At 39.4% G+C, this 10,077-nt stretch overlaps 1 protein-coding gene and 1 long non-coding RNA gene across 2 annotated transcripts; both read left to right on the forward strand.

Moving 5' to 3' along the window:
* Positions 1–1,608: 1,608 nt before the first annotated feature.
* On the forward strand, positions 1,609–3,131 carry LOC310640494. The gene is made up of 2 exons (XR_014492542.1): positions 1,609–2,623; positions 2,706–3,131. It is a non-coding gene; the product is annotated as an uncharacterized lncRNA (long non-coding RNA).
* Positions 3,132–3,172: 41 nt separating this feature from the next.
* On the forward strand, positions 3,173–4,699 carry LOC310639816 (uncharacterized protein). Its single transcript, XM_083361746.1, has 6 exons — positions 3,173–3,574; positions 3,671–3,712; positions 3,813–3,854; positions 3,955–3,994; positions 4,082–4,195; positions 4,323–4,699. Exons 1-6 carry the CDS (start codon positions 3,560–3,562, stop codon positions 4,589–4,591), a joined length of 522 nt encoding a protein of 173 aa, XP_083217872.1. The 5' UTR covers positions 3,173–3,559; the 3' UTR covers positions 4,592–4,699.
* The last annotated feature ends 5,378 nt before the right edge of the window (positions 4,700–10,077 follow it).

Here is a 10,077-nt window from a genome sequence, read left to right on the forward strand (position 1 = left end):
ATATGTTTCTGAAACTTGGGGACCAAAAGTTTTCTTATTTTTACCAAAGACTTTTGATTTTATCTATAAAAAAGAAATAAAATTGGAAAAAGGACAATAAAAATTTTGGACTTAAAAAACCCTAAGCAGCATCAGTGACATGTTGTGGCAAAGCTTGGTATTACAACTTGTTATTGCCTAAAGGAGATTTGGCTTGAAGCCCAGACTACAGATAAGACTCTTTTAACTTTGATAAACACCACCTGTGAGAAGTTCAGCTGTAAAGAGAACTTCTGGGTGGCATGGCTGGCCTCCTTGAACTATGAATGTAAACCTTTATTGATTTTTAGAGCTGGAATATTGGTCATTATTTGAGATGATGAAATACCTTGGATTATAAAATTTTACTTGACAAATGACTTTTACTATAAAAACTACCTACAAACACATGAAATAGAGGCTCCATACCCAGCTATTAAAAAATTTCATCATCTGATTCAAAGTCCTCAACTTAATACACTATTAAGAGAAGGTGGATGAAGACCAGGAAAGATTCTTTACATGTTGAAAGCAATACATGAAACCATCCTTACAGCTTGTGATGAAATAAGATGTTACAGAAAAGAACAAGATGTCAGCTAGAGATATACAAACCAAAATTCCAACTACAACTAAAGAATTAACAACACATAAGGTAACAGAAGAAGTGGAACAATCAAATACTAAGACAGAGGACTCAATTGACCAACAAATACAGTCCATGGAATATCCAGAAAAGGGACGGACAACACTGAAAATGGAAAAGACTTTCTATATAAATCAGAAGACGTTTGACGAGGAAGAAGAACAGATTGAATGGAAGATAAACATACCAGGACAATTATGGGAATTTGGAATAATATGGAGATGATTTAAGGAATACCAATGGGCTAGCCCTTCCAAAAAAATGGCAACTAAATGGTCTCTCTTATTCCAAACAATATATATAATAATAGAGGGAGATCTATTTGATGATTTAAAAACGTTGACATGGAAGGTTAGTTGGCAGAGAAAGAAAGCCAGAATAAGGCTGAAGAAAATTGGGGTTTTGATTTATCAGAGGGGATTTCATATTACTAATTAGAGGGTCAAAGGGAGAAGTTGAGATAAGAGAAATTTTGGTCATTAAATTTAAAACATTTGGAAATTAGTTGAAATGTTATTTGTTTAATATTTAAAAATTAGAACCAAAATGAATATGAATATGTTTTATTTATTGATTAACTCAGACAATATATATAATGGGCTTTGATTTATTAAAGGGCATACTGTGTTATTAATTAGATGATGTATGATGGGGAAAATAGATAACTTTTAGGAAATAGAACAAAATTATACTCAAATAGATAAGATGTGTATTTTGAATATCAGATTCTGTTATGAATTGAGATAAAGGAAACTTTGGTTACCTAAACCTGGAAATTATAAATATCAAATGTTAAATTTGAATATTGATGGAAGTAGTAGTATAAGTACATACAAACTTTTAATGGAACTTATCAGTAGTTTTGATCAGTGACATCATCAAAGTAAACAAAGCCATGTGCTGATTACGTCACCAGGCCATGCCCATAAACGGAAGTGACATTCGCAGCCCTCCTCCCCGGATGTGACGTGCATAATCCACACCCCCACCCCTCGTGGTACAGGACTCACAAGGCCATAACCCTAGCCGGATATGACGTGTCGGCCCAACCCCATCAAAATAAGCATGGGTAATCCTAACAGATAAGGTGTGGTGTAAGGTCATAGCCCTATTTCCAGATGGTGCTTGCCGAACCTAATCCCATCAACAAACATGTGGCGGTCAAGCTTCTGTGTACTTGATTACATTAACCCTAGACTAATTCCATGGACGTGCAAATCCAAAAGAAACACAGAGACCTGTGTTTTTGGGAAACAAAACCCTGATTTTGGGGGGGTGTAATTAAAAAAAGCTTTTTATTTCTAATCATTCTAGCCTAATGATGCTTTTAATTTTTGTGGAGTTTTAAAAATCAATACCTCAAAAGCTGGGGGGGGGGGAAAGGATCACCTAAAAGGCGGCCAGGGTTTGCATTTAAACCAGGCAATTTTAAAAACATTTTCCCTGAATATAGGGGGAAAAAACCACAGACCTTTTAAAGCCCACAGTTGGTTTTTTACCTTTGTAAAAATCTAAAGACGTATATTTTGGCATTTGCAACTCCCTCGAATCCATATGTACACGTAACCGTTCATAGCAGAGATTTAATAAAATTTATTCTAACCTTACAGCAAAAGCGAAGCATTTCTGACTGGCCAGAACAGATTAATGTTTTAGGTATGTGTGTTGTGGGCATGTCTGGACATGTCATTCCTCGTGATTCTGGACAGGCACAAGGCTCAAGGACGTGTCATAGCATGCGTGGGGGTGTTGTACAGGCAGGTCTGAACAGCTAGCAAATTAATTCCAGCAGTCTTTTGAAGATGGCAAATATTGCTGGTGATTTGTTTGATGTAAATTTGGCCCCCAAACCTCCCAAGCGTAGACGTAGAATAAGAAAAGGACCTGACCTATGCGGCATCGTAGAAGACAACAAATTTATAAAGCCTTGTTGTTGCAGATTCTGCAAAACATCAAATGGTAAGTAAATATAAAAATTAAGAAAACAGTATTTTGATTAGTTGAAACAGTTAGACTAATTCTACCTTATTTCCTGTTTTAGAAACGGTGGAATCTCAAAATGCCAGCATGCCTCAGATTCTGAAAGCGTGTATCATTAAAATATTACACCATTGTTTAATTGGGTGCCTACAATCAGATGAAGACCATACGGATGGAACCAGTGAAACAGAGCTTATTAGCAGCATATGCTTTAGACTTTCTATGCCTCATGTTCTCTGGGTCATCATCAGTATTTCTGACAAAGTGAATAACTTATATTTCACCAGGGATTCCCTTGGGGAGCTCAAGAAATTTATATATCGTATAGCGCTTATGCGTGATCCGCTGTCATTAATGTCAAAGATTGAAGCCAAATTGCCATTGTCTCTGAAGAGGATCATATGTCAGAATGTAACAGAAATAGATTACAAGAAACTGTTAACGCTATGAAATTTATAATAAAAGGTGCTTTACAAATCACATGAAAGTTGTATTATATTTTTTTCTTGATATGGGGTGTACTGGTCAAAAGGGGTGAAGAACTCAGCAGAATTAATTACAAGAAACTATTAACACTATGAAGTTTACATTTGCTGGTCTCATGTTTAATCCTATCAAGTGCTAGACACAGATATATAATCTAATCATTCGGCTGGGGGTTATCAGCAGAATTAATTACAAGAAACTATTAACACTATGAAGTTTACATTTGCTGGTCTCCTAGCAGGTGCTAGACACAGATATATAATCTAATCATTCGGCTGGGGGTAACCTGATTGGTGGGCGATGTGATTTTTGACATAGCCAGAGTGTACAAAAAGTAGGATTCATACTGACCCCAGACACATTTGTCAGTTTCTGGCATATTCATACCTCTGGACCCCTGTGATCTGCTAAGAAGACCCTCTTTACAGAATGGATGCTACAAATGTAAGTAATTTTATTGCTAATTTTTGAAACATTGTTCCTCTTAGCTATAAAAAATGTGTTTATAATATTCATGGCCTGTTTGTTTTCTTTTACTAGATGGAATTAACTGATTCTGAATGTGTAAGGGGTGCAGATCTTGTAAGTAGTTTTGTTGCTAAAATTTTGAAACACTGCCCTTCTTAGATATAAAAAAGAATGTATTTATAATATTCATGGCCTGTTTGTTTTCTTTTACTAGATGGAATTAACTGATTCCGAATGTGTAAGGGGTGCGGATCTTGTAAGTAGTTTTATTGCTAAATTTTGAAACACTGCCCCTCTTAGATATAAAAAAAGAACGTGATTATAATATTCTTGGCATGTTTGTTTTCTTTTACTAGATGGAACTGACTGATTCCGAATGTCTGAGGTTTTATAATGGTATTTGTTTTTTATTCCTACATACATTCAGATTCTTACAAAAATTTCTGCAACATTTCTGACCATTGGGTTTTTCTTTTCCTTCAGAATGGGAAGATGATCAACCATTTGTGGATCTCACTATACCCACAGAGCAGGAAGGACCCCGGCATGGCATGACCCCTCAACCATGCACAAGCCACACAGCACAAGAGTTAGGAGGTATAACATCTAGCATTTTATCCAACTACAAATCCATTCATATTATTTTATAATCTAAAAAAGGGTTGTGTTTGTATTACATTATTAGGAATGTAGGTGATAACATTTTGTTTGTTTGATTAACCAGGGCCGCCCTGCAAAAAAACAAAAATGCATGGAGGTGAACTCCCCACATCCCCAGCAGACAGTGATAGTAGTGAACCTATGCCTGTATCTCAACCAGAAGAGGAGATAAATCATTCTATGCCCCAGCTACAAAGCACTAACTCTGCAAACTCTCCGAATTCGAACTATGTTTATCTGGATTTGGTGCAAGAGTGGGAGCATCCTATCCGAAATTTCATGGCTGTGGAATACTATCAGCGATATAGATTCGTTAATGTTGACCAAATTTAGTCTTTTGTACATGCTATAGATGCTATTCATAATGCTATACAGCATGTTTTGAATAATGTTGCTAGAGACATAGGTGCAAATGATTTTGTTCAACTCCGGTTGGATGCAGATGGGTTAAATCATCCTCTTTTTTTCTCTGAGGAGGAATATGGATGGTTTAAATGCTGATGATTTTCTGACCAGTATTGAAAATCTGCTTCAAAGTAAAGCAGAGATATTGTGGGGGGGAGATTTACAATTAGTGGTTACCATTGTGAGGAACAATGAGGGGGGAGGGCTTAGGAAGTTAAGCACTGTGCTGATCACCAAAGTACTGGAGAAAAAAAGACGTCACCTAGTAGATTTCAATGTGGAAGGCGCATTTCTGTGTTTTGCTAGCTGCTTGCTCTGGCTCATTGGCGGGGGTATTAGTAATGAAGAAATTATTACCAGGGTCAGGGAACTTCACATCAGACTGGGTATTTCCACAGAAAACATGGTTAACTTTTCTCAGATACACCTCTTTGAAAAAGCTTTAGGGGTTACTATAAAGATCTTGTTTTATCTGCAGGACGGATGGAGGTTTTTTGTTACAGGCCTCCCACAGCAAGAAAAAATAGTGTTTATATTGTTACACGACAATCATTACTATGCCATCAAAAATATCAAGGGTTTCCTGGGCGAACGCCATTTCTGTAAATTTTGCCACACCCACTATCACCATAAATTTAGTCATGGTTGTCAATATATCTGCAGATCATGTCTCAAGCAAGAATGCAAGCACGTAGAGAAGGAAAAAATGCGCTGCTATAAGTGCAAAGTCATTCTAAGGTATGTTTTGAAACTCAAACACAGCTAGCTACAGAGGGAAAAGTTGACTGTAAAAGTAAAGAATATTGTGAAAAGTGTGGGGTTTACATCTTTACTCCCCACGTGAAATGCAAGGAACCCAAGTGTGGGCAGTGTTCCGAGAAGGTTGAAAGTTTGGAATATCATTTATGTTTTCTAAAAGAGCTGGTCCGGCCACGAATTGGCCAAAAGTACATTATTTATGATTTCGAATGCTGCCAAGAAACTGGCACACATATACCTAATTATGCATGCGCCAGGGATATGTTGAAGGATGATGATGATGAAGATGTTGTGATGTGGGATTGTTATGGTGTTAGATGTCTGGATCAGTTTGTAAAGACATTTATAAATGATAAGTTTAAAGGATGCACTTTTATCGCTCACAATGCCAAAGGTTATGACGGGTACCTAGTACTGAGGCAGTTGATCTGGGAAAAGGTTAGGGTTCAGCTTATAAGCCTGGGAGGGAAACTTCTGTGTATCACCCTGCCGGCTTACAAGATCCGTTTTATTGATAGCCTCTCATTTTTGCCCCTTAAATTAAGTAAATTACCCAAAGCTATGGGGTTTCAAGGCTGCAAAGGATATTTCCCCATTTGTTCAATACAATGGCCAATCAGGACTACGTTGGGCCGCTCCCTGAAGCCAAGTATTATAGCCCTGAAACCATGATGCCCAGGGAGAGAGAAGAATTCCTGAAATGGCACGCTGCTAATAGAGGTACTGTATTTAAACTAAAGAAGGCTCTGGCTTACTATTGCAGGCAGGATGTTGATATACTAAGAGAAGCATGTATTCGATTTAGGGAACAGGTAATGGAAATGACTGAGCGTGAGTTCGTCAAGAGGGGCGGTGGGGATATTGTTGAGGAGTTAGTGATTCGTTGCATTGACCCCTTCCAATATATCACACTGGCGTCTGTCTGTATGGCACAGTACCGGTTCATGTATTTGAACAACAACTCCATTGCTTTGGCTCCTATGGATAATTATCACAAGACACAGAAAAGGTATTCAGCACCTGCGATACAATGGTTGATGTACATAGAGCACACTGAGAACGTCAATATCCAGCATGCCCTGAAGGGGGGTGAAAAACAAGTAGGCAAATATTTTTTGGATGGTTTTGCTGTCATAAATGACACCCCCACAGCTTTTGAATTTTATGGTTGTTTTTTTCATGGGTGCCCTGTCTGCTACTCTGAAAGAGACTTCAACAACTTACTTGGTTCAACATATGGCACCCTGCACAGCCGTACTAGGATTAAAGAAGAGGACCTCAGGAGCCAGGGTTATGCTGTGCGCTGCATCTGGGAACATGAATGGAGGGCCTTGGTGGAGGCTGACACCTCTTTGAAGCAGTTTCTGGTTGAGAATAAGCTCCCAATAACTTTGATACCTCGAGATGCTTTTTTTGGTGGTAGAACAAATGCTACATGTCTTTACTACAAACCAAAACCTGGTGAACAAATCTTATATTACGATTTCACCAGTTTGTACCCCTTTGTGAATAAGACCAAGGAGTACCCAATTGGCCATCCACAAATTGTCTACCAAGATTTTGGGGACATAAAACAATATTTTGGGTTAGCCAAAGTCAAAGTGTACCCGCCAAGGAATCTCTATTTTCCTGTACTACCCCACAAATCAGGGGGCAAATTAATGTTTAGTTTGTGTGTAGCCTGCACAGAAAAACTGCAAACTACCCCCTGTAAACACAGTGATGAGGAAAGAGCTCTGACTTGGACATGGTGCACTGTTGAATTGAATGTAGCTTTAGAAAAAGGTTACAGAATTGTTGAAATCTATGAGATCTGGCATTTTGAAAGTACATCAAAGGGGCTATTTTCAGATTATATTAACACACATTTCAGACAGAAACAGGAGGCCAGCGGCTACCCTGACTGGTGCAAAACAGAACAGGATAAAGAGCAATATATTCATGATTATGAAAAGATAGAAGGCGTCTGCTTACCCCGTGAACACATTGAGGTAAATCCTGCTAAAAGGCAGATTGCCAAACTTTTTTTAAACTCGCTGTGGGGCAAGTTTGGTCAGAGCACCAATCACCTGACAACATCTGTGGTGACAAACCCTGAAGAATTATTCAAATACCTTTTTGTGCCCTGTTATGATGTTTCCTCCTGTGAGTTTGTGGATAGTGAGACAGCCGTTGTGATGTGGAAAACTGCCAAGAACCATCCCACCAAAGCCTCATGTACTAACGTATTCATTGCCAGCTTTACAACAGCGTATGCACGACTGGAATTATACAGGCTGCTGGATGGGCCGGGCGATAGATGCCTGTATCATGACACCGATTCAGTCATTTTTGTAAGTAGAGAGGGGGCGTGGACTCCACCTTTGGGTGATTATTTAGGACAGCTGACAAGTGAGATTCCTCCAAACACTACGATAACAGAGTTTGTTGCGGCCGGCCCCAAAACGTATGCCTATGCTTTGTCCAATGGTGAAGCGGTGCTAAAGGTGAAGGGGATCACACTAAACTGCAGTAACAGCAAAAAGGTTAATTTTGACAGCTTGAAAGATTTGGTAGATGATTATTGTCTGTCTGCTGCAGAGAGAAAAAAAGAGATCAGGGTAGAACAGTTGGGGATTGTTAGGGTTAAGAAACAGTGGTCCCTTGAAACGCGGGTCCTCCAAAAAACTCTAAAAGTAGTGTATAATAAAAGGTTATTAAAGAGCGAAGATTACTGTACGCTACCTTACGGTTATTAAGGATGGCAGAAAATATTGCACAATTTGTACAACCTTTTTTGTGTATTATAAGCGGTCCGTCCAATTCTAGCAAATCTTTTTTTATCAAACAAATGTTAGAACATGGTGGTGTCATGTTGTCTCAATTGCCTCAAAATATTGTATGGTTTTATAGCCGTTGGCAACCCCTGTACAAAGAACTGCTTAATAAATTCCCTTATATTAAGTTTATTGAGGGGCTTCCGTCTTCTTTTGAAGATGATGATTTGTTTCCGCCAAATCAAATTACTCTACCTGTGTTAGATGATCTCATGACATCGGCCAGTGAGAGCGATCAAATAGAGAAGGCATTTACACAGTACGTTCATCACAGAAACCTGAGCATTATTCTCATACTACAAAACCTGTTTTTTCAAGGCAAGAAAATGAGAACAATAGCTCTGAATTCCAAATATTTGGTTTTATTCGCCATATCCGGGAGATGGGAAGTAGAGGGCCAGCCAGTGTTCACCAGGCAGAGTGTGAGGGTGGATATTTACAATTAATCCAAAAGGTCTTTTGGAGATCTGTCTCTGGGATAGCAGGTCGCAAGGGTAGACCCCTAGAAAGGTTTTATTTCCAGAGAACAAGTGGCGGAGTTGCAGTGTGTCCATACTCACATATAATCAAAGAGCACATTCCTTGTGTGACTTATTTCAATAAGGTTTTCAAAGATTGCATAGAGAATCATGTTGACGGTGTTGGGGAGGGGTTGTGCAAATCTAATTTCGGCTCTGAGGTTACCGTTCCTGATCAAAGAATAGTGCTCAGAGTACCCCTGATCAGGACTCAAGTCAAAACAATACAAAGTATACCCTCGGTTAAACTCTTCCCTACTGATTAACAGCAGCCTGTCTTTCATGCCTTTGCCTGTGGCCTGCACCATCTGCATGTACTCTCTCACAAAAAGACCATGCTCATAATCAGGCTGAAGAGGCTTTGCAGGGATCTGCTCGCCATCACAATGCAAGGCGCAAAAATTGACATTGCAGTGTTGAAAATTGAACGGATTTCTTTCATAATCCCCACTAAAAGATGCATTGTCCACAAACCCAATCACTAATTGTTTAGGTAGCTGACCCAGAAATAGATTTTCCTGATTACACACAAGGCTACCTGCAGGAATGCTGTAAACCTTCATTCTCACTCGATCAACGGGGTATTTGGCATTGGAGGAGAGCAAAGCTTCTGCATGACCAAGGCGCACTCCCGGGGCTACTTTTACACGCTTTACAAAGAGAGATGCCGCCAAGAGTTGCACTTTGTAATTCTCGTTGCCATCCTTCATCACACAAAATTCATTTCTGCTTCTTGTGAGTTTGACTTTCACATCAACACCATTAATTAGCAGTCTGTCTTGAAAAAACAGATCACTATGCAGAGGCCCTAGCAGGTCCCATTTACGACTACCGGCCATCTGTCTTGCTCTCGCTTTGAAACCGGAGTTCCCAGTGGCTGTCAGTAGAGTACTCTCCATGAGGTCCGAGTCATCTTTCTAAAAACCACCAGCTGTAAATTGGGTGCCCAGCGCATCACCACCAAAGTTCAGAATCAGTTCAATCATGGCCCGGTAAGAATAGCAATGATGGCTCTGTGTAATGAGCCGATCTCCCAAGGTAACATCCAGCTGATTAAACAGTGATGCTATGGGGTAGTTGGTCAGGGCCACCCTAGCCCCGTCATCAATATCCGAACCGTCAGCCTTTACAATCTTGCAACTCACATACAGCAGGGTGTTGTTTAAATCCGTGTAATGTTCACCATGCCCCGTGATAAAAAATTCCAGGGGAGCATTGGGTGTCAGCGCTGATAAAGGTGGGATCTCAACATAAGTACTGTTTTCAATACTGGTCTGTGTAGGTGCCAGTTGAAAAAGATCCAGTTCTGATTTAACACATA

This window comes from Vipera ursinii, assembly GCF_947247035.1.
Source record: "Vipera ursinii genome assembly, chromosome: 4".
Classification (NCBI taxonomy): domain Eukaryota; kingdom Metazoa; phylum Chordata; class Lepidosauria; order Squamata; family Viperidae; genus Vipera; species Vipera ursinii.